We start from the raw sequence: 25,218 nt of genomic DNA, 5'->3' as shown, positions 1-25,218 counted from the left end.
TACATGATGGATATCAAGGAGTAAAATGTGTTTTTCTCTTTACGAAATGAAAGCTTTTCTCTAATGACAGAATGTAGTACTCCAACTATCTATCGTTAGATATCTAAAGAAACAAGTCATCTGCGTTTCTGTTCTCCAAGGACTACATCAATTCTTCCCAGCCGTGGATGATCTTTTAAGCCTATAGGTACCTTCTGGCTTTCCACATCCAGTATTCTGTTTTGAAGATCCCCCAGTTTAGTACATCTCTTTCATACTTACTGGTTGTAGGTGCACCAGTTGCCTTCCACATTTCTGCTATACCTCTCTTAGCCACGACTAACACAAAAGCTAGAAACTTAGTGCTTGTTCTCATCCTTTTGGGTCTGGGGATGACACGCCTGGCCACCCAGTCCCATTCCCCATAAGCAACGAAACCTCCTCAAACAATTTAGCTGTGTGTGAACAGGACCACATAACGTGGTAAATCCCACTTCTCCTATGCCACATCTCAGGCAGGAGCTGACTGAATCATGGCTAATCTCGCACAGCCTCTATGTACTATGATACACTGTAAATAATTACAACACATTTCTCGAGAACTTGGGTGTTATTTCAGTTTTATTTTGCACTTTTCCTCCTCCAAATTCCCTCCTGAATCCCTGGACCAAATCACGGACAATCCTTCCAACTTGTTGTTATATACTCTCAAAATGATTGATATAGTATTGTGATTAGCGATAATTGAGACTATAAATTAACAGCGAACCACGGATGGGCTTTGGCAGGGACATCTTAAGGGTTTTGGGGGCCCTGGGCCAAACGTGTTTTGGGGCACCTGTTTGGAGCAGCTTTGAATTTAAGATCCAATTGCATCTTTTTCATGCCCTCTTTGGCCAGGTCACCGGTACTGCACAGGCACATTCCTCCAAATTCTAAATGTGTTTCCAACTAATATTCAGGGATAGTGATGTGTGTTTTCAATATTGTAATATAGCAATAGCTCACTAATATTACTGCAAATAATCTCTGCAACCGATTTACATTTCCCATGTGTGAGGTCCATTTTTGATATAAAAGGAACTTTTTTTAAAATGATGTTGCATAGTGATGAAAAACAAACATTTCTTTGCAAAATGTCTATAATGGACTCCCACACTTCACTGGTATAACTCGTATATTCAAAATAAATTAATGGAAAATTGCATTTACAACAATCTATGTTTAAGAACTATTCAATATTGATGAGAGCAGGACTGTGTGGAGAACAAAGCTAGATCTATCAGGGGGGCCCTCTGACAGCTTGGGGCCCTGTCCCAGAGTCCACTTAGACCACTTCTTTAAATGGGGTTCAGACTCTAGGAGCTCACCCATGAGCTGAACACTGAAAATATTTGGCATGTAAATCATTTAACAAACAGCACGTTAGAATATAGTAAAATGTTTTCAGAATTCAAAAAAGCATAATTCTTTTGACAAGGCCAAACTTTTCAGGTTAGTACACCAGATAGGATCTCTGCATTAACTATGTATTAATAGCGAGAGCCTTCAAAAAGAAATTGAACAACATTCCTGCGGCCACCATGATGACAATGCTATTGGTGAACTAAGAGGCAAGTCGGTTATCATGGGTACCCTGAATGTGGTCTAGATTTGTATTATACAAAGAGCAACATTATGACATACTAAATGAAGAGCAAGCGAGTTCAGTGCACAATCTGAACTCATGTATCTGAAGGAGCCTCGATGTATGATAATGAGCAACAAGGAGACTGTGCAATAAAGTGTTTCACACAATTTAAGCAGGGAATGTGGAAATGATCCCATATCTTCTAGTTTCATGCAGTGCATTTCAGTCACGATATGGGTATCTCTTTCTGACGTTAAAGTTTAATGCTTTGACCCTTATTGTTTTGAGACTAGATTAGCACAATCGTGCCAGGCAGAATTGACATTTTAGTTTTGGCATTTTCACATGGTGCTAACCTTGCCCAGTGACATCTGTGAGCTTCTCAACAACCACAGACTACTTCACACCTTTATTAATATTTTTTTAGTGACACAGAGATTTGGCGGATTTACAAGATGCAGGACTGAGGTCGGTTCACCATTTTACATGGTTGGCATTTGTGGCTATTAAGCAACATGGCATCCCATGAAAGTGTGGCTCGTTTCGGGCTCCAAGTTCTAAGAGGACCTCGAACTTAACCAGAGCCAAGCATGTGGCTCGAGCTTTCAGTTGCTCACCTACACCTAATCGTGATGGCTTTTTTCCATTTCCCAATGACAGTATCATCTGCTGTACCACATTTGTAGGCCATTTTGCGATTTAGTGCCCTATAATGTTGATGGACCCATTGATAAAATTCCATGCATTAAAAAAACAGTCCTTTTGGGATATTGTAGAACATGTTGAATCTTGACATATCATAAGCATAACTCCTACATACAGAAACCGTGGCGTCTAAGCTCTTGCCTCTTTTCATATTTGTATATCAAGCTTACTTGCAAGTGTTGTTATTCCTTTAATGCCAATGCTTGGGGCTTATGTTGCCTTCACATCTAATGTTATTAGCCATCAATAATAACAGTATTCAGTGGGTGCTGCTTGTTGATTCTATCTCCATGCACATCATTCCTTTAATAGAAAGATGGCCAATAACTCCTGTCTTTGGGTGTCTTCCAAGATTTAGCTTACTTCTGATGAGGTGGTGGCAAAGCACGATCCAGCAACCCACTGCAATTGTGCTGCCAGGTAACAGAATTCAAAGCTGGGTAGCCCTAGTCCACCTTTGCTCCATGGGAGCTGGAGCTTACAATGAGAAACTATCGGTCAGAACCCCATAACAAACACCAGTATACGCTAGTTCAAGGAACAACCTACTTGGTACTCAAATGGGTAGGTTTTCAAAATGAAAATGTCAAAAACAATCATCAGTTTCACAAACACAAACCTTCCTTCATAGACAACAGAGGTGAAATAAAAATATATACAATCGCATCCCTCTCATGGTTGCCAAAACCCTCAAATTTTGACTTCAAATATATAAAAATTCACTATTCAAAAGGTAATGAAAGGTATCTGTTTCCACACTGAGGCAATCGAGGTGATGAGGGGTGCATACCAGCTTATACCGAACACATCAAGAATACCTAGGGCTCTCCCAAAGTACACAGAGCCTAGACACCATCCCAAATTGTTCTATTTTATCTACGAGCGGTTTTTACCCTCTGTTAATATCACCTGTCTCCCTGCTACTTTTCTGATTAATCAGAGAGAGAACCATTGCACCACCCCACTCACCAGATGCCATCCTGTGCAGAAGAGTATATTGTCACAAGTGGTTCTCTTGCATACCTCACTATATCAAATCTTTGTATGACCCTCATGATCAGGATGTTAATGTCATGATCACACTGTTGTACTTGGACATCTGTAGGGATGATGGCTTTAGCTAAAGGTACAGATCTCATGCAAGTAAAGAATGCAGGTTCTAGTCTCCACTCTGAAATTCATATATTGTTTTCTTCAGAGCTAGGTGATGCTTGCATGGGAACGTGAATTTAAGAATCTGCCCATCAATGAACGTATAACGGAATGGTACTCTGCCCTACTGTCGCAAAATGTCAGGCGGTCCATTCTGTAATGCAAAGATTTCTATCGGACATTAATTTTAAGAACTAAGTCTCTGGATGCCTTTTGTCATGGTGTTGGTAATGTGGAAAAACGTCAGCCCCAAACTGGTCCATTCTGATTTCACTACTTGTTTTTTCCTTTTAAACTTCTTTTGACAAATAAATATTTTCTAACCCTAGTGGTGCCTTGTATTATGCATCTCCTATTTTTCTAGCAGTTTCACCTGTTTTCGTTACTGTAGGAAGTTGGCTCTGTATGTGCTATTTCAAAGTAAGGAATAGCATGCACAGAGTCCAAGGGTTCCCCTTAGAGGTAAGATAGTGGCAAAAAGAGATAATACTAATGCTCTATTTTGTGGTAGTGTGGTCGAGCAGTAGGCTTATCAAATGAGTAGTGTTAAGCATTTGTTGTACATACACACAGGCAATAAATGAGGAACACACACTCAGAGACAAATCCAGCCAATAGGTTTTATTATAGAAAAATATCTTTTCTTAGTTTATTTTAAGAACCACAGGTTCAAATTCTACATGTAATATCTCATTTGAAAGGTATTGCAGGTAAGTACTTCAGGAACTTTAAATCATTACATTTGCATGTATACTTTTTACATAAAACACAATAAGCTGTTTTAAAAGTGGACACAGTGCAATTTTCACAGTTCCTGGGGGAGGTAAGTTTTTGTTAGTTTTCACAGGTAAGTAAGTCACTTACGGGTTTCAGTTTTTGGTCCAAGGTAGCCCACCGTTGGGGGTTCAGAACAACCCCAAAGTTATCACACCAGCAGCTCAGGGCCGGTCAGGTGCAAAGGTCAAAGAGGTGCCCAAAACACATAGGCTATAATGGAGAGAAGGGGGTGCCCCGGTTCCAGTCTGCCAGCAGGTAAGTACCCGCGTCTTCGGAGGGCAGACCAGGGGGGTTTTGTAGGGCACCGGGGGGGGGACACAAGTCCACACAGAAAGTACACCCTCAGCAGCGCGGGGGCGGCCGGGTGCAGTGTGCAAACAAGCGTCAGGTTTCCTTTACTTTTCAATGGGAGACCAAGGGGTCTCTTCAGCGATGCAGGCAGGCAAGGGGGGGGGGCTCCTCGGGGTAGCCACCACCTGGGCAAGGGAGAGGGCCTCCTGGGGGTCACTCCTGCACAGAAGTTCCGTTTCTTTAGGGGCTGGGGGCTGCGGGTGCAGGGTCTTTTCCAGCCGTCGGGAAATGGAGTTCAGACAGTCGCGGTCAGGGGGAGCCTGGGGATTCCCTCTGCAGGCGTCGCTGTGGGGGCTCAGGGGGGACAACTTTGGTTACTCACAGTCGTAGAGTCGCCGGAGGGTCCTCCCTGAGTTGGTTGTTCTCCACCAGTCGAGTCGGGGTCGCCGGGTGCAGTGTTGCAAGTCTTACGCTTCTTGCGGGGAGTTGCAGGGGTCTTTAAATCTGCTACTTGAAACAAATTTGCAGTTCTTTTGGAGCAGTGCCGCTGTCCTCTGGAGTTTCTTGGTCTCTTGGAAGTAGGGCAGTCCTCTGAGGATTCAGAGGTCGCTGGTCCTGGAGAAAGCGTCGCTGGAGCAGGGTTCTTTAGAAGGCAGGAGACGGGCCGGTAGGACTGGGGCCAAAGCAGTTGGTGTCTTCTTTCTTCTTCTGCAGGGGTTTTCAGCTCAGCAGTCTTCTTCTTCGGTAAGTTGCAGGAATCTAAAATCTTAGGTTCAGGGAAGCCCTTAAATACTAAATTTAAGGGCGTGTTTAGGTCTGGGGGGTTAGTAGCCAATGGCTACTAGCCCTGAGGGTGGGTACACCCTCTTTGTGCCCCCTCCCAAGGGGAGGGGGTCACATCCCTAATCCTATTGGGGGAATCCTCCATCTGCAAGATGGAGGATTTCTAAAAGTTAGAGTCACTTCAGCTCAGGACACCTTAGGGGCTGTCCTGACTGGCCAGTGACGACTCCTTGTTGTTTTCTTTGTTTCCTCCAGCCTTGCCGCCAAAAGTGGGGGCCGCGGCCGGAGAGGGCGGGCAACTCCACTAAGCTGGAGTGTCCTGCGGTGCTGTGACAAAGGGGTGAGCCTTTGAGGCTCACCGCCAGGTGTTACAGCTCCTGCCTGGGGGAGGTGTTAGCATCTCCACCCAGTGCAGGCTTTGTTACTGGCCTCAGAGTGACAAAGGCACTCTCCCCATGGGGCCAGCAACATGTCTCTAGTGTGGCAGGCTGCTGGAACCAGTCAGCCTACACAGATAGTCGGTTAAGTTTCAGGGGGCACCTCTAAGGTGCCCTCTGTGGTGTATTTTACAATAAAATGTACACTGGCATCAGTGTGCATTTATTGTGCTGAGAAGTTTGATACCAAACTTCCCAGTTTTCAGTGTAGCCATTATGGTGCTGTGGAGTTCGTGTAAAACAGACTCCCAGACCATATACTCTTATGGCTACCCTGCACTTACAATGTCTAAGGTATTGCTTAGACACTGTAGGGGCACAGTGCTCATGCACTGGTGCCCTCACCTATGGTATAGTGCACCCTGCCTTAGGGCTGTAAGGCCTACTAGAGGGGTGACTCATCTATACCTGCATAGGCAGTGAGAGGCTGGCATGGCACCCTGAGGGGAGTGCCATGTCGACTTACTCGTTTTGTTCTCACCAGCACACACAAGCTGGCAAGCAGTGTGTCTGTGCTGAGTGAGGGGTCTCCAGGGTGGCATAAGACATGCTGCAGCCCTTAGACACCTTCCCTGGCATCAGGGCCCTTGATACCAGAGGTACCAGTTACAAGGGACTTATCTGGATGCCAGGGTGTGCCAATTGTGGAATCAAAAGTACAGGTTAGGGAAAGAACACTGGTGCTGGGGCCTGGTTAGCAGGCCTCAGCACACTTCCAATTCAAAACATAGCATCAGCAAAGGCAAAAAGTCAGGGAGTAACCATGCCAAGGAGGCATTTCCTTACAGTTACTATGGAGGAACATGTGACGCACGGCCCTTCATCAAATTAGGTGAGTATTAATAACATGAACATAAGCATCACAGTCATGCACTCTACTTTTCAAAAGCTAACAAAAACGGATAAAAAAAGGTTCTCAGGATTGGAATAAACATGGCGGGTACGCTTACAGATGTTACTTAAAGGACATGGCCAAATGGGGAATCAGCACAGCAAAGTTAGATGGAAGCCACTCACAGTACACAATGTAGCTAATGATTGCAGGAAACTTAAACCGGCATCACACTGAACGTACCATGCCAGCAGCAATACCTCTGAAAAGCAACTCCATCCTCAGCTACGTTCGGAAGCCATTACACTAGCTAGTGGCTGTGGCCACATTTGGGAGATATAAGAAATGAAGCTCACAACTGCGGTCGAGATTCCACGGTACGAACACACCTGTGCTATTGGTCTATGAAGATGGACCTGATCTTCCACAGACTGGTAATCCACATATGATCAAGAAAATGATTCTTCGCAAGGACAGTAAGGAGGAGTCTCTCAAAGAGTATAATGAAAGAGTATAATGGTGTGCAGTACTGGGTCATCAAACCTTTGCACTAGACAGATGCTATATAGAAACAGACGAAACAAAACAGCAAGGAACTCGTATCAAGAACTTCTTGAAAATCAGCTGGAAGGGTGGTGCTGAACTGGTTCTAAAAGGGAAATTCCTTTATTAAATTTAACTCCAGAGAATGGCATAATAGAATCAAGAGGTTTGGAATACTTCAGGAGTTACTTTTGCCAAGGATCTGAATTTATTTTTTCGCCCCATACAGTTAAATGAATCAAAGAGGAGCCACACAAAGTTTTTGGTCCAAGTCTCAATGCTGATGACTTTGCCTCTGGTGCGGAAACCTTGTTAGAGCATATCGTCAAGTTAACCTCATAAAATTGTAGTTTTCAAACAGGACACACCACCAACTTGCAATTGATGATGCTAAATGGTGATCAAATATTGTGGTTAACGGCAGCTCGAGGTTGAACATTGCTTGGTGCAGGGACAAATCACTCCTTATTGAGCTATTCATGTTTTGGTAGATGTGAACATCCTGCTTGCCACAGCACTCTGTTGCTGATCAAAATAAAACAGGTAACAGTTGAAATTCAGATGTGTGCAGAAAAGAAACTGACAAAGCTGACAATACCCATATTCTACCACTATCCTACTGTACCCACCGCTTCTCTACCAATTCCATCACTCCATCACTGAATACTCAGATGAGTTCTCCAACCCCAAGATAGCCAGGAAATTGTTCTCCTGAGCACCCAATTGAATCTACTGGGCTTTCAAATCATGTCTTGACAAGAAATGAACAAACAAGATACCTAGGTAAATGAGCCCTGAAGATTAGGAGAATATTTAGTCAGACATAGCAGTACTTAAAGTATGAAAAGGAATTCGGTCACATATTTACCTGAACTCTGACTCAGCAAAATGGTTTGATTTTTCCAAACATGTGACTAGATCTATTGAAAAAAAAAAAAGGTTAGCTGGATCAGAAATAATGGGAGCGTGAAATATTTAAATACCAATGGTAAAAATGGCATGGAATTAAACGCCACATGCTTACAATAAGGAAATTATATTTAGGTGAGGAGCACACCATTATAATTTGCAGTGCATTACTAGAATGCACGTAACAGTAAAAAATGGCTGATTGGTCTCTCGTGCTGGCAAAATAATTAAATGTGACTATTGATAAAAAATAATTACGCCCCAGACACCACTTCAAAGTTCACTGTACACCCTATCGCCACTTCAGATTCATCATATAACTTTTAAAATCAGTGCTCCAAAATTGGGTACATTACTGCTCCACAGTTTTCACAAATTGGCGCTGTACAGTCTTATTTCTATGAAAGGTGATACATCCTGATAGATGAAGAACATCGGAAAAGAAACTTACCTTTAAAATGTTTGGAAGGAGACAAGGACGATCAAGTTGACCTTTCTCCTGGTTGCTTTAGAAGAACCTATTTATGTAAGGCGCTTCATAGAAACGAAGAATGCAAAACACTCGCAAAAAGCCCATGCTAAACCTTGCCCACATTTGTTGTAAGAAAGACAAGAATATTTTGTGACAAAAATCCTATATCACAAGAAACAAACAAGAGTATTTGTTTTACCACTATTAGGAGCAAAGTAGTTATTACTCACCAATGAATGCAAACCGCTCCTCCACCTGTCTATCAGCAACACAGTGAGGCAGTAAGGGAACTTATCCCACAATTTAGAAATAAATCGAATTGATAACTACACTTAATAGCCCTGCGTTCTCCATGGTTCTCTGACTGGACAGGTTCACTGCCAACTATGACTGAGCCATAAACCCAAGAAGGCAAATCTAATTGCCTCCTATTCTCTGCTTCACAAATGAGAATTACACAAAATAGACAAGCATCCACTCTTAAAACGTTGATAAAACAGATGAAATGGTCGATTTTTCTTCATCAAATCAATAACTTTATTACCTATTTTAATTGCTTCTGTGACCGAACCCAATATTCAACGTGTGATCTTAGCAGATTTTTCAATGCTGGTTAGTTAAATGGCTTCTCTAGCCTAGAATTTATGCAGATTAGGTGTCTGATCAACAGAGCCGAACAAAGCTACACAATAACTAGCAAATCCTCCAGGAAAAAAGAGGGTGGGTGTTACAGGATAGGTGTCTAAAACAAGAAGGGATACATTGGAGAAGAGGATCCTAGAGGGTTTGGAAGTCGGGAGGGGTGGCCAGGGGAAAGATATGAGGAAATGTCAATATGCTTTGCGGAGAAGAGATTCTTCTTTGAAAGGGGGAGGAAGGTGTCGGATTTGAACTGTAAGGATTACAGGTCCTATATTCTTGGGGAGCAGCAGAGGGGTTGCTGTCTGGTTTTCTCCTTCTTCCAACTCTTGCCTTCCAATCTTCCAATATAGCAGCTCAGAAAGAGGCTGGACCCGTCAGAGATTCCGATCCTTTGAGGCCGGGCAAGAAAAGATCTACGGTTGACAGTATGTAAATGATAGTTTGTCTTGAAGGTAATGTGGGCTGGCAGGTAGAGCCAGTGGTGTGTAGCAAGTGGGTATGATCCTGTCAAACCTCTGGAAACCCAATATTAGGTAGGCTGCAACGTGGAGGACACACTTTGAGTGGTGAAATAGATTTTCTGAATTCATAGCAGCAGGACATTGCATCCATGAAGGTACTACGCATTTGAAGTCTGGTTCCAGAATGAAAGACTTTACTTTCTGAAGCCCCAATAGTTTGTGTCAAATGTTTTTCAGCTTTGAGCAATGTTAAGCGAGAAGCTAAGGAAGTTGTCAATGGGGAATCCAACTGACGTGGCATTGCTGCAAAGACGAATTACCTTTCGATCACTTATGATCCAATCCATTATTTTGAATGTATTTTCTAAAAGAGTCAGTGGGATGGAAGGTCCCTTCTACTAAGGATGCAGGACTCTCACTGACACTAAAGTACATGTAATAGATCCAAATAGGATTGTGTCATGAGTGAGCCACCGAGGACAGGGATGCGTTAGGTAAATTTGTCACATGACTGAAAAGATACAGACCTACAGTCCTGCAACAGGTGCAAACACATCTGGAGACATCTACAATAGTATGCATAACGAGTGTGTAACTACAGTGTAGAATGAAAATGTCACTTACCCAGTGTACATCTGTTCGTGGCATCAGTCGCTGAGATTCACATGGTATGCATGAGCTCGCCATCTGGTGTTGGGTCGGAGTGTTACAAGTTGTTTTTCTTCGAAGAAGTGTTTTCGAGTCACGGGACCGAGTGACTCCTCCTTCTGTGCTCATTGCGCATGGGCGTCGACTCCATCTTCGATTGTTTTCCCCGCAGAGGGTGAGGTAGGAGTTGTACTATAGTAATAGTGCCCGCGCAATGAAAAATGTAAGTATGTACCTATTAAAGGATTAAGTAATATATATACAAATGTACAAAATTGAAGGTAACTTCTGAACTGCTACAGGCTTCCGGGGAGGTGGGTGGGTCCATGTGAATCTCAGCGACTGATGCCACGAACAGATGTACACTGGGTAAGTGACATTTTCAGTTCGATGGCATCTGTCGCTGTAGATACACATGGTATGCATAGACTAGTAAGCAGTTAGTTCCCCATAAGCGGTGGTTTAGCCTGTAGGAGTAGAAGTTGTCTGAAATAGAGTTCTTAATACAGCTTGACCTACTGTAGCTTGTTGTGCGGATAGCACATCTATACAGTAGTGTTTGGTGAATGTGTGAGGCGTAGACCAAGTGGCTGCCTTACATATTTCCTGCATTGGGATGTTTCCTAAAAAGGCCATTGAAGCACCTTTTTTCCTTGTTGAATGTGCCCTGGGAGTAATGGGCAGTTGTCTTTTTGCTTTAAGGTAGCAGATTTGGATGCATTTAACTATCCATCTGGCTATACCTTGTTTTGATATTGGGTTACCTGCATGAGGTTTTTGGAATGCAATAAATAGCTGTTTAGTTTTTCTGATGTTCTTTGTTCTGTCAATGTAGTACATTAATGCTCTTTTGACATCTAATGTATGTAGTGCTCTTTCAGCCACAGAATCTGGCTGTGGGAAAAATACTGGTAGTTCTACCGTTTGATTTAGATGGAATGGTGAAATAACTTTTGGTAAAAATTTTGGATTAGGTCGTAGGACGACCTTATTTTTATGTATTTGTATAAAAGGCTCTTGTGTTGTGAACGCTTGAATTTCACTTACTCTTCTTAGAGATGTAATGGCGATGAGAAAGGCAACTTTCCAGGTTAGGAATTGTATTCCGCAAGAGTGCATGGGTTCGAAAGGTGGGCCCATGAGTCTTGTTAGAACCACGTTTAGGTTCCATGAAGGAACAGGTGGTGTTCTTGGTGGTATAATTCTTTTAAGCCCTTCTATAAATGCTTTGATAACTGGTATCCTATACAAGGAAGTTGAATAGGTAGTTTGCAGGTATGCAGATATTGCTGCAAGGTGTATTTTAATAGAAGAGAAGGCTAGCTTTGCTTTTTGTAAATGGAGCAAGTAATTTACTATATGTTTTGGAGTTGCATCTAGCGGTTGTATCTGATTATGATGGCAGTACCAAACAAATCTTTTCCACTTACTTGCGTAGCAGTGTCTAGTGGATGGCCTTCTGGCCTGCTTTATGACTTCCATACACTCTTGGCTAAGTTGTAAGTGTCCGAATTCTAGGATTTCAGGAGCCAGATTGCTAGATTCAGCGATGCTGGGTCCGGGTGTCTGATCTGTTGGTTGTGTTGCGTTAACAGATCTGGTTTGTTGGGCAGTTTGATGTGTGGTACTACAGACAGATCTAGCAGTGTTGTGTACCAGGGTTGTCTTGCCCAAGTCGGTGCTATTAAAATGAGTTTGAGTTTGTTTTGACTCAATTTGTTTACTAGGTAAGGAAGGAGAGGGAGAGGAGGAAAAGCGTAAGCAAATATTCCTGACCAGTTCATCCATAGGGCATTGCCTTGGGATTGCTTGTGTGGGTATCTGGACGCGAAGTTTTGGCATTTTGCGTTCTCTTTTGTTGCAAATAAGTCTATTTGTGGTGTTCCCCAGAGTGTGAAGTAGGTGTACAGAATCTGTGGGTGGATTTCCCATTCGTGGACTTGCTGGTGATCTCGAGAGAGATTGTCTGCCAGCTGATTCTGGATCCCCGGAATAAACTGTGCTATTAGACCAATCTGATGGTGGATTGCCCACTTCCATATTTTTTGAGCTAACAAGCTTAACTGCGTTGAATGTGTTCCTCCTTGTTTGTTTAGATAATACATCGTTGTCATGTTGTCTGTTTTGACAAGGATGTATTTGTGGGTTATGATTGGTTGGAAAGCTTTTAGTGCTTGAAAAACTGCTAATAATTCTAGATGATTTATATGCAGTTTTGTTTGATGTATGTTCCATTGTCCTCTTATGTTGTGTTGATTGAGATGTGCTCCCCACCCTGTCATGGAAGCATCTGTTGTTATTACGTACTCTGGCACTGGGTCTTGGAAAGGCCGCCCTATGTTTAAATTTATACTGTTCCACCATAGAAGCGAGAGGTAAGTTTGGCGGTCTAGCAACACCAGATCTAGAAGGTGACCCTGTGCTTGAGACCACTGTGAGGCTAGGCACTGTTGTAAGGGCCTCATGTGCAGTCTTGCGTTTGGGACAATGGCTATGCATGAGGACATCATGCCTAGGAGCTGTAGTATTGTTCTTGCTTGTATTGTTTGGTTTGGAGACATGTGTTGAATGACCCTGTTGAAATTGTGGATCCTTTGTGGAGTTGGCGTTGCTACTCCTTTTGTCGTGTCTATTATGGCTCCTAGATATTGCTGTACTTTGCTTGGCAGAATGTTTGATTTTGCAAAGTTGACGGTGAACCCTAGTTTGTAGAGGGTTTGTATGACTTGATTTGTGTGGTTTGAGCATTGTGTGAGCGAACTGGTTTTGATTAGCCAGTCGTCTAGATACGGGAACACATGTATTTGCTGCCTTCTGATGTGTGCAGCGACTACTGCTAGGCATTTTGTGAATACTCTTGGAGCGGTTGTTAAACCAAAAGGCAATACTTTGAATTGGTAATGTATTCCTTTGAATACAAACCTTAGATATTTCCTGTGTGATTGATGTATTGGTATATGGAAATATGCGTCCTTGAGGTCTAGGGTTGTCATGTAGTTGTGTTTTTTGAGCAATGGTAACACTTCTTGTAGTGTGACCATGTGAAAGTGGTCTGATTTGATGAATGTGTTTACTACTCTGAGGTCTAGAATTGGTCTCAGTGTTTCGTCCTTTTTTGGTATCAAGAAGTACAGTGAATAAACTCCTGTGTTTATTTGTGTGCTTGGTACTAATTCTATTGCATTTTTTTGCAGTAGTGCTTGAACTTCTATCTCTAGAAGCTGTGAATGGTATTTTGTTAAATTTTGTGATTTTGGTGGTATGTCTGGAGGGAATTGCAGGAATTCTATGCAATAACCATGCTGGATAATTGCTAGGACCCATGTGTCTGTAGTTATTTTGTCCCATGCTTCGTAATATTGACGTATCCTCCCCCCCACTGGTGTTGTGTGGGAGGGGTGTGTGACATGTGAGTCACTGCTTGTTGGTAGTGGTTTTGGGGCTTTGAAATCTTCCCCTATTCCTAGGGAATTGCCCCCCTCTATACTGGCCCCGAAAACCTCCCCTGTACTGTCCCTGGTAGGTGGGCGGTGCGGACTGTGAGGTGCTAGCTTGTGTGGCCTGACCCCGAAACCCTCCTCTAAAAGGTGTTTTGCGGAAGGTGTTATAAGATCCTCTGCTCTGCGGGGAATAGAGTGCGCCCATGGCCTTGGCAGTGTCAGTGTCTTTCTTGAGCTTTTCTATGGCTGTGTCGACCTCCGGACCGAACAGAAGTTTTTCGTTTACTGGCATGTTAAGCACTGCCTGCTGAATTTCTGGCTTGAATCCAGACGTCCTGAGCCATGCGTGCCTACGGATGGTAACCGACGTATTAATGGTTCTTGCGGCCGTGTCTGCTGCATCCATGGAGGAGCGTATTTGATTGTTGGAAATGTTTTGACCCTCCTCAACAACCTGTTTTGCTCTTTTTTGCAGATCTTTTGGGAGATGTTCAATGAGATGCTGCATCTCATCCCAGTGGGCTCTGTCGTATCGCGCTAGCAGCGCTTGTGAATTTGCGATGCGCCACTGGTTTGCTGCTTGGACAGCAACCCTCTTCCCGGCTGCATCGAACTTCCTACTTTCTTTATCTGGGGGAGGTGCATCCCCAGAAGTGTGTGAGTTTGCCCGTTTTCTGGCAGCCCCTACCACCACAGAGTCTGGTGGCAGCTGAGAGGTGATGAATACAGGGTCCGTAGGAGGCGCCTTATACTTTTTGTCCACCCTAGGCGTCACTGCCCTACTTTTAACTGGCTCCTTGAAAATGTCCTTTGCATGGCGTAGCATGCCTGGGAGCATCGGCAGGCTTTGGTAGGAGCTGTGGGTTGAAGAGAGGGTGTTAAATAAAAAATCATCCTCTACTTGTTCCGAGTGTAGTTCCACATTATGGAATAGTGCTGCTCTAGCCACCACTTGTGAGTAGGCTGTGCTGTCTTCCGGTGGTGATGGCCTAGTTGGGTATGTGTCTGGGCTGTTATCAGACACTGGTGCGTCGTACAAGTCCCACGCATCCTGATCTTGTTCATCGTGGCTCATGGCGGTGTGAGCTGGCGAATGTGACGGGGTGTAAGTTGGCGAAGCCGGAGTTACAGGTGGAGGCGAGGGAGGAGGTGTTACCTTTTGTGCTGTTTGTTGCTGAGGAGTAAACTGAAGCGTTCTCTTTCGTTTGACAGGTGGAAGGGTACTGATCTTCCCAGTCCCCTGCTGAATAAAGATACGCTTTTGCGTGTGATCCACGTCAGTGGATTGCAGTTCTTGTTCAAATCTATGTTTCTTCATTTGAGAAGACATAGAATGCTCTTCAGTGTAGGAGCCAGAAACAGGGTCTGATGTCGCTTTTTTCGGCTCCGAAAACCCTGTCGATTGTTTTTTCGGCTCCGAGGTAACCTTCCTCTTTTTCTGTGCCGAAAATTCTTGGCCTCTATGGTCTTCGGCGCCACTGTCTCGGCGTCGATCCGTGTCGACACCGAACTCTCGGTGTCGATGCTTCTGTTTAGCACTCTCTCGGTCTCGAGGAGGCTGCGTGCCGGTGTCTCGACCGGAGTCGGACGATCTCGACACTGAATGGGCCTTTTTCGGTGCCGATTGTTGGTCACCGAGAATTTGGGTGGAGCCATGGCCGGTTGGCAGTGGCGTCCCCTGGGCCTTCTTTCCTTTTTTAAGGTTTGATCTCGACGTCTTACTCACAGTTCTTGTAGAGTGTAGCTCGTCGGAGTCTGAATCCTGGATGGAAAAGGATTCCTCCTGTTCCTCTTCTGTCTCGAACTGTCGACGCTCTTTTGGCGTGGACGCCATCTGCAGTCTTCTCGCTCGACGGTCGCGCAGAGTTTTTCGGGACCGGAACGCCCGACAGGCCTCACAGGATTCTTCGCTGTGCTCGGGTGACAGGCACAGATTACAGACCGAGTGTAGGTCCGTATAAGGATATTTGTTGTGGCATTCGGGGCAGAATCGAAACGGGGTCCGTTCCATCGGCGTTGTCCTCCACGCGGTCGGGCCGACTAGGCCCCGACGGGGTGCCGAAATCTACCCCGAAGGGCACCGAAGCGCTTCGATGTTCAACGCGTCGTCGTATGTGTCTATCCCTAACCGGATCGCAACGATACCGTCGAAAATCTTCCGTTTTCAGCTATCTTTCCGTTCCGAAACTCGGAGCGACAGGAACACGTCCGAACCCGATGGCGGAAAGAAAACAATCGAAGATGGAGTCGACGCCCATGCGCAATGAGCACAGAAGGAGGAGTCACTCGGTCCCGTGACTCGAAAACACTTCTTCGAAGAAAAACAACTTGTAACACTCCGACCCAACACCAGATGGCGAGCTCATGCATACCATGTGTATCTACAGCGACAGATGCCATCGAACACAAGAATTTATCTTAATTTGTTGTCTAAAAATAGTCTCAAATCTTTTCTATGGTCGCACTTTGAAACATTTCCAGTTTGAGTTTTAACAGTGTAGTACTGCAGCTTAAACTGTAGCTATCAACTCATTTGTCTCTTTGTCAGTTCAAGAGGAAATAGGCACTGGCAAACCAGTCTTTTGGTTTTGCCAATGTTTTTGTTTTATCGTGGCTTTTGAAACACGTTACTGTTGGGGAAGCTATCTGGCCCTCATCAATCTACAAAAACACTGACTAAAAGCAATTGTTAGTCTTAAAAAGTACTCATTGTCATAGAAGGCCCTGGCACTTAATGAAACTGTGTGTGTAGATGAGCTCTTTCTGAAAGGGCGAAATGCTGCCACTCATAATCATACTAGCCAATCAAAGCAGTGGGGTGACTAATTGCTAAAAAATAAAGTAAATGATACATTTACAGGCCAATTGAGGAGTGGCGATGGATAAAAGCACCTTTAAGAATGCTATACATATAATGGCAGTAAAATCAGAAGGTCTTGGCTAACGCCAGACCTAAACGTGTCCAAACATTAGGCTTATTGTACAATAAAAGGCATGCTATCCAAGTAAGAGCTAAAAGCCACTGCTTCGCCACTCCCACTTATGTCCATTTCATTAAGTCAGTAAGAAAAGGAGCTTACACCGGTCTTTGAAATGCAGGTACAACTAACAGGATGGAATGGAGGTTGAGGCTCCCTCTACAGCGCAAAAAGTGAACATTCAGAGACTTAGCATTTTTTTCCCTATACCTTGGCTTTTGGAACTACACACAGAGGCTGTTCATGAACACAGAGTCAGTCATGTACATACCTCAATTCTTAAATAATCAATATGTGCATTAACCTCACACGATTTAGGATAGGGATTACACACAATCTGATAAACTACTTTCGCTAACATGGTGCAGAATTCCACTCTCTTTTTTGGTACATATGGGCACAGTTTTGTTACCCTGAAAAGTATTTTTTTTTCATAGCTCTATGTTATTTTCAAAACATATTATAGTTGAACATTTGTATCACAGATATGTTAATAGGTGCCGCTGTCCGTAGTATAATTGGTCATACATGCTTTGGTTACATGTAATACCAGAGCCAGGATTTACTGAAGAACATATGCTTAATAAAATATATTGAACCGAATCCATAGACACCCGTCCTCACATCCACATTCTTCTCCATGTTACGACCACTGCTGTCGCTCGCATGGTGCTGCAATGCACATAACACCCATGCTGCATAGAGCCGATTTCATGTCTCTAATACACTTATTGTCCATTTGTTGTTCTTTACTACCCATAGTAATTTATGAACTGCATATACCCCTCAGTTGGTGCATCAATAATGACCCGTGCTCATGTGTGTTGATTATGTCCTGTGTAAGTTATAATCAGGGGGGTATATCGTCAGGCTTGGCTTGGCGAGCCAAGAATAGTGTGTCCCATTCAATAATGACAGATCCTCCCTGCGCTGATATATAAGCATCATTATACGTATCTCTGCCTCACTCCATTTAAGTAGCCCTTGCATCCAATGTGTCCTGGATGGAGGGAGGTCTGCAGTCTTCCAGTGCACGGATATCACTCGCCTACCTAGAAGCAGGGCCAGCTGTAGGAATCTGGAAGCATGTCTGAGCGACTTCGGTCTTGAGACCCTTCCCAGCAGACATACAGCAGCTGTGTTTGGCAGCGGACCGCCAGTTAAGTCAGTAGGCAAGGTAATGATGGTGGACCTTAAGGGGATAATGTGTAGACAATCCCACACCATGAGGAAAAAATCTGCCACTTTGGCACCACATCAGGAGCACTCTGATGGAAGCTGTGGACAAACAGTGGCCAGACGTGTCGGGGACAGGTATGTACAATGTAGATAGCTGAGTTGGGTATATTTGAATCGTAGGTTTATATTCACGTTTCGGTATATTCCAATGTTCCCCCCACACTTTGTCTAATATATCCTGCTCAAGTGCTTGTGCCTATTTAATCTTAGGGTTCCTGTTGGCCTAAGAATGTGGAAGCCAGAGCACAATGCATACGCCCTTCCCTTCACTGGATCCCATGCATCAGCAACACGGTTAGAGCCTCTGAGTGTGGGGGCCCCAAAGAAATTCAATCGAGCAACACTCTTCTCCAAGGGTTAGTAACTGTCCCCTGTACAGGCCATAATCATCTACTAGCCCTTCAAATCTGAGTAGAATCAGAATAAATGTGTCCCAGTGTGTGTCGATGCCCCTCAGTGTCCATTCTGCATATCATGTCTTCCCCATTCGGACCCTTGTGCTCACATTAAGCATACCAGTGGCTCCAACGCAAGGATATACAAGAGCAGAAACAAGGGGCATCCCTGTCTGGTGCCCCTCTGCAATTGCCACCTATCTGGGTAAACCCTGACTGTATGAACTCTAGCCAAGAGATGGCATATAGTAGATGAATCCATTTCAGGGAGCCCCCCCTGTGCTCCATCGCAGACAGCTCCTCGACTAGATACAGTGAAGGTAGACTATCAAGGCCTTTTCGATAACCATCAGGGGCCTGCAGCCATCTGTTCCATTACATGCAGCAGGCAGAGAATACTGACATGTGTGTTACGTCCTGGGATGAACCCACACAGAACTGGGTGCATTAACTGTGTTAGGTTAGGTAACAGACTGTTAAAAATAATTTTCTCCATTATCTTATACTTTGTGGTCAGCAACAAAAGCTGACATTTCCTGAAATTTGGGGGGGGGGGGGGGGGGGGGGGGTTTCGAGCAGTGCATCTGGCTGTAATCGCCATGTGGGCACAGTCGTCTGTGTGTTACTCAAGATTAGCGTCGCCAGAAGGGGATTGTGATCCAAGTCACTATGGCAAAGATATTCCATATTGCTCGAGTATGGTATCAGAGCGCTGAATCCCAGTACCATATCCAGTCGCATATGTCACATACTGCTGAGTGCTAAGAGTACTTTCTTGTCATAGGTTGCTGTTTGTGCCATAAATATGCCAGTACCCACCTCACCATCCATTGCCTGAATCCATAAGCCAGTGGCGTGGTTGGGGCAGAAGGTAGGGAGGGGCGGAGTGGAGCAGTTCAGGGCACCATCTAAGACCAAATTATAGTCACCTCCCCAGATCCTAAGTATATCTATATTATTGGCAAGCTGAGGAGATAATGTATCCAAAAACTGTAGCTTCTCGGTGTTAGACACATATACAGTGGCTATGGAAAGATCAGTTCCATCTAGGGTTCCCTCTAATACTGTGTACCTATCCTCTTTGTCCAGCACAGTCCGATGCACCAGGAGAGGTACTCCAGGTGCCACCCATATCATTGTGCCTTGTGCATATGCAGAGTACGTAATCCCATATACCTGGGCTCCCCATCACCTTCCCAGTTTGTACAGCTCACCTCAGTCAAATGTGCCTCCTACAGTAGGTTTGTGTGTGCGTGCCAGCATGTAAAAAAAGGCATGTACCCTATAGCATTTTGTCGGAGAACCCAGCCCCCTCACATTCCATGTGATCAGATATTTTTGTGCCACTGTTGTGCATTATTGTGTATAAGCTCTTGTTGTGGTGCTCCTCATAGTGTAGAGCAATACAGTGGTCTTCAAACTTTTTTATGCTACACCCCCCCCACCCCTCAACCCCAGTGAGAGGGGAGTGGAATCATCTGGCCTCCTTTGAATTTTTCACAATTATTCTATTAAGTTGGCTATGTTTAAATATGTCTATCTAGGCTTATTTAAACATTGCAGTTAAGTTTTGTCATCTTTTTAAAAACACAATCAAATACATGTTAGACAAACATACAATTCTGGGGAGGCAGGCCTTACTAACATATAAAGGTATCCACTGTGTGATTATTTGAAGTGGGGTGTGGGGGTTTTGAAGAGTATTTGGAGCCCCTTTCCTTTTGACACATACTCCCTGCTAGGATATAAAAGGCAAAAGATGTTAGTAATGGCCCATTAGAGTGGTTTACTGACACTCATTTTTCCCCACTTAAAATAAAGTCTTGTTATCACCATAATGCTTATTTTGGCAAAAAAGAGCCTGACGCCCCTGCTGGGATCACTTGAGGCCCCTCTAGGGGGCCTTCCCCCCAGTTTGAAGACCCCTGGAGTAGAGGGATAAGAGGAGTGGGAGATGGCTACTGTGATGTGAACTTTGGGTTAGAGGGTATATCATGTGGTTGTGAATGGGTGCGTTGCCAATCCCCGATCCAAGCAGAATGTGCTCCAGCAACTGGATACCCAATAGTAGTTAAATATAAACAACATACATCAACTGAATCACAAAATGCATTCTCTTGCGCATTGGTATCTCGTTGAAGGGCATGTACTAGTAGGTGGTCCTCGTAAGCTGGTCTGCACCACATTGTCATTGACTGCGTAACAGTGCTGTATTAAGAGTCGGCTTGTGTCCATCAGGATTCTCCAGAACCGCCCGCCTCAGTCTTAAGCTGTGACAAATCAGTTCATCTGCTGTCCGTATGTGACTGCCCCTCGACCCCAGCCATCCTCCCCCGTCACTAGATCCAGGTCACCTATTAGCAATGTTTCCGCTATACCTTCCACAATGCTGGATATTGGTGGGTGGTCCTTTTCCCTCCTCATGTAGACGTCTGTCATCAGAGATTCCTGCTCTGTCACTGCTCTCTCTTTTGCGGGTACTCCAGTGGGCATGTCCTGTCTTCGTTGCCTGATCTGGCATCTCCATTTTGGGACTGCTGCAGTAGTATAGCAGAGGTAAGAGCTGTTGTGTCCCTCCTTTTCGAGCCATGCCCACATGTCTAGTGTGATGAAAAAATGTGTCTTAATAGACTTGTCATTTTTGCGGGATATAATAGTCAATCTAGGGTATTCCTAGGCCCCTTATCACCTGTTTGACGGGATGGAAGACCAAGCACTGCTTCTGCACCACAGTCATATAGTTCAGAAAAATGTGTTATTTCTGTCCATTTATGTCCCATGGCCCGACAGAATGTTGTCAAAGTACTTTATAATTCAACAGTCTGACCACCATCGGTCTCGGTAGGGGAGACCTGGCCGGCACCCGATGTGTTCTCTCTACCATAAAGAATTCAAACTTGGTATCTGTAAACACGGATTGAAGTAGCCAGTCCTCCATAAGCAGTTCACCTGAGTGGCCCTCTGTGCGTTCCTGCATGCCTATCAGTTTCATGTTATTGTGGCGGCCCTGCCTTCCGCATCGTTCGCTCTTTCCTGCAACCTGTGTAGTTCTCCCCGCAGTTTATAAACCTGATACTGCAGTTTGGTTATCGTAGGTCTCAAAATGTCAAGGGTGGATTTGGTTTCCTCCATATTATCTGCAAGGTTCCTGTGATCAGCATACAATTGGCCCACGTCTATGGCCACTGCATCTATTTTCTGCTCCAAGGCAGAAAGGGAATTGAGTATGGGGAGCGGCCAGTCCCCAGCAGCCGTCTCAGATAAATGAAGCCACTGCAGTACTACACACAAGGGGCAGGAAGGCTTCCTTTCCCCTCTGCCCCCAGGAACGCCTTGCACTCAGTGGCCTCCTGGGCTCCATCAAGCCTCACTTCAGGTAACAGGGGAATGGGGGAGAAGGCGGGGGCAGGCGTGCTATGGCATCTCTCTGTGGGGCAGCCGTTAAAGCATCCTGCCACAGTACCACGAGGGTTAGGAGGAGGGAGTGCAGGCCAAAATGGTTTGTTGCTCATAAGGGTTTGGGACGGCCCCAAACGCCTCCTCCCCCGAGGCCCATAGACCGGTGGCGGCCCACGCTCCTCTCTTCTCACTTAGATCCAGGCAGATGTTGGACCAGGGCCCCAGCAACCCGGCTGCTCCTGCGTTTTCTTCATCCCCTGGGTTCCTGGACAATGCAACTCAACAGCGGGAGCCAGTTTGCCCACCCTAGGCTCCTAGCCACGCCCGCAGCAGAGCACACTGTGATTCTTTCCCCAGGCCGCTAGCTCACACCACTCGCTTGGGTGAACTCAACAGTGTAGGTATGTCCTCAAGGCTACTAGGCACATCTGCTGCCAAAGTCTATGTGGCAGTCGGGCACATCACTACACCGCCACTACTCTACTGCTCACGTCACCGCTGATGGCACCATTACCTGCAAGGGGGTCTGAGCCCTTGCTGGTTTTCACTGATGGAAGCTCCAGATGATGATATTGAGGCAGGATTAATAGGGTGGGCCACGAGTTCCTTACTCATGTCCCCCACATCTTGCTCAGCGAAGCCATGGCCCCAAGTGAAAAGTCACCTTAATCCATGAAAATGTCATAGCATCTGCAACAGATAGTACTTCACAAGGTGCAAAATTGCTGCAGGTTGTAATAATGACAAACGATGAGAGACAACAAAAAAAACACATTTGTTACTTTGCTCTACAATACCTGGATGGTCACTAGAAGTAAAACTTAAAAGGAATCCACGTCCAGATACATGGGACCCACTCTTAAAACGGATGGTTGCTTCATTAGACTTCAAGTAGATTTCACTCGGTGAATTGGCCAGTACTCCACAGTGGTTGACTGGAAGAAAGATTGCGAATAAGTGGTTATGTTTTTGGCTGGCTGAATTGTATCAACATTACCCTAATATCAAATATGACACAATAATTGTGTGTAAATCAAAGATCTATCTCTAAGCCTTTAAAGCAAGTAGGCCTCTTTGGAGTAAGAGATTGGCCAGCATGCCAAAGAAGAATCTGGTCTTCACACACTTGGATTTCTTGCTATTAATTAAAAAATCCTGAGACTGAGGTGAACACAACAGGACTTTAGGGCCTCTGACAGTTTTAAGGCTTCTGTCTTAGTGTGCTACTTCTTCAAACAGCAAACCACTAGCTAGAGATGTTCATGTAGTCAAAATTATATCTGAAAGGGGACTGGTTAGTTATTGCGCTGGTAATCCAAGAAAGAATCCTGTACGATGGAGCCTTATATGTCTTTTATTGACTGAAAGAGACTACAAAGATGGCTTAGTGCTTTTGGTTTCAAGAGGAAGCAAACCTCCCCAACAGAGCGAACAGGGGGTAACTAAGCATGCAGGTAGAAACAAGTCCAATTCTGCACCAAGTGACAAAAGAGTCTTTCTTTACTTTAAAAAAAGATCAAATAAAAAAACATCAGTCATACATGGGTGAAGGGTTACATAGAAACTATCTTACTGCAGCTAACCAGTAGGATGGGGGATCTTGATCCAAAATGAGGTAAGTGTTTAACGACAAGGCAAATAGGACGTAAGCACTTAGACTACAAAGCACAATCAATCAATAAACTTGTTCAAGATTTAAAAAATAAAAATCAAAATAAAAGTCGTAAAAAGGGAAAAAACTATTAATCATGTGTCCTGATTTAGTTACATGATAATACAATCGGATTATCTACATGTAATCAGAAAAGAGGCTCTAACGTGTTTATCTCAATTTACTTACTTCGTATTAACTTTACTGTAAGCAACCAATGTACATGTATACCATTAAAGGGATACAAATTTGAAAGATGTAAGATACAACCCATCTTATACAATAGGCTTACATTCAAGCTCATAAAGAAGAAGAATCAGAAGACCTCCCCATCAATATGTTATAAACGAAAAAAATCAAGTAGTAGACATCTAAGCAGATGGAAGGGAATTTTACACCAAAACAGACTAAAATTACCAGAAACTTTCCGCGGCTGCTAAGATTATGAACAGTCTTGTGGGCAAGGCAAATTGAGAGTCTATCAAATGTTTATTGTTGTTGTCTTCTGCACATATTTTTACAATAGTGCAATCATAAAGCTAAAAAAAACACTTTTTCTATAGTCGTTGAACTATTTTAAATTCATTAGCTTTCTCTGAAGAGCACCAAGTCATTTTATAGTAAAATATAATGAAGAACGTGATGTTGCAGATGCTGACACTGACGCACGACAAGGGACCATATTATGGTGTGTAATTCTAAGACTCCCGCTCCAAAGGCACAGGTGCCTACGCCCTCGGACTGCGACTCCTTGCCTGCAGGAGTCTGTAATGCAAATTTAGTTAATACCACATGAAGAGAAGCTCCTTTCTGTGCGGAATAGTACCCAATTTTCCTTTTGTTGTCATACTGTTACTGGACAGTAGCTTCACAGAATAAATCCCTTGAATCCCAACCAATCGGGATATCAAGTCCCTAACGCTCATTTAACTTTTCAATCCATTTTAAAAATTAGATTCACCAAAGGCATTGACTTTAATTATGTGGCATGACTACCCAATGAAGTATTGTGTGACTAGCAATCGAGGCAATAAGTATGTTTTTTAGCCTCTTCCTGAATTTACCAGAGGGTCCACGTGGAAAACTGAAGGGAAGAGAGTTCCAAATATTTGGAGCCCGGACAGCTGAAGACTGGCCACCCTTTGCAATGAATCTGTGTCTGTCAATTTGCAGTAAAGACTTGGTATACATGGAGCAATCCAGAAGCTAAGGTATTCATGAGCCACGTGGCACAGGCATTTATAGATAAAACAAGCTACTTTGAACTGAATATGTTTAAGCACAGGAATTTAGACCAACGATCTCCTCTTTTCACAGAGTCTCATCTTCTAAACATAAGGCTAGCCCCAGTAGCAGTATTTTGAGCCCTTTGGAGCATTAAGACTTTAAAAAAAAAAATACGTGACAGTAGTCCTGATGTGAATTCATGGTAGCGCCAATACACGGAGCCCAGTGAGCTCTGTATAAGAGGAAGAATAGAACTTATCCTCCCTAACTGAAATGACACAGCTCTTGTCTACAGCCTTCAACCAGGGGAGATACGGCCGCTTCAGGTTCAGATCAAGCACTGGCAAAGCTACTAGGTCTTGCTTTAGGGATCTAATGCCTTTGGTAACACCTTTTGACCATACTCCAAGCTGTTGAGCTTTTTCCCAGTGCTGTGCAGCGCTGTCAAAACAAAACAAAAAAAAATGGTGCAATGACAACTGTTACTAGTGGTCACGTCATTCCACTGTGGGGCACATGGGTGATCATGTATGAGCATGTGCTCACTAGCAGAATGGCGCTGGCACCATTTGCTTTCATTTTTTATTGATCCAGGATGACAGGTACCACTTGGCTCAGTGTTAAAGCT

General features: G+C 44.2%; 1 protein-coding gene across 1 annotated transcript in view; it reads right to left on the bottom strand.

Moving 5' to 3' along the window:
* The window catches only part of DCBLD1 (discoidin, CUB and LCCL domain containing 1), a 205,572-nt gene that overhangs the window by 96,096 nt on the left and 84,258 nt on the right, over window positions 1-25,218 (bottom strand). Inside the window, exons 3-4 of the mRNA XM_069235368.1 lie at window positions 22,510-22,647; window positions 7,998-8,049 (exon numbers count right to left, since the gene is read on the bottom strand). Of these exons, the coding sequence (XP_069091469.1) occupies window positions 7,998-8,049; window positions 22,510-22,647 (190 nt within the window). The remainder of the gene's footprint in view (window positions 1-7,997; window positions 8,050-22,509; window positions 22,648-25,218) is intronic.

The sequence above is a fragment of the Pleurodeles waltl genome, chromosome 5 (assembly GCF_031143425.1).
Source record: "Pleurodeles waltl isolate 20211129_DDA chromosome 5, aPleWal1.hap1.20221129, whole genome shotgun sequence".
Classification (NCBI taxonomy): domain Eukaryota; kingdom Metazoa; phylum Chordata; class Amphibia; order Caudata; family Salamandridae; genus Pleurodeles; species Pleurodeles waltl.
Note: the sequence above shows the minus strand (reverse complement) of the source record. Positions and strands in the feature narration are given on the sequence as shown.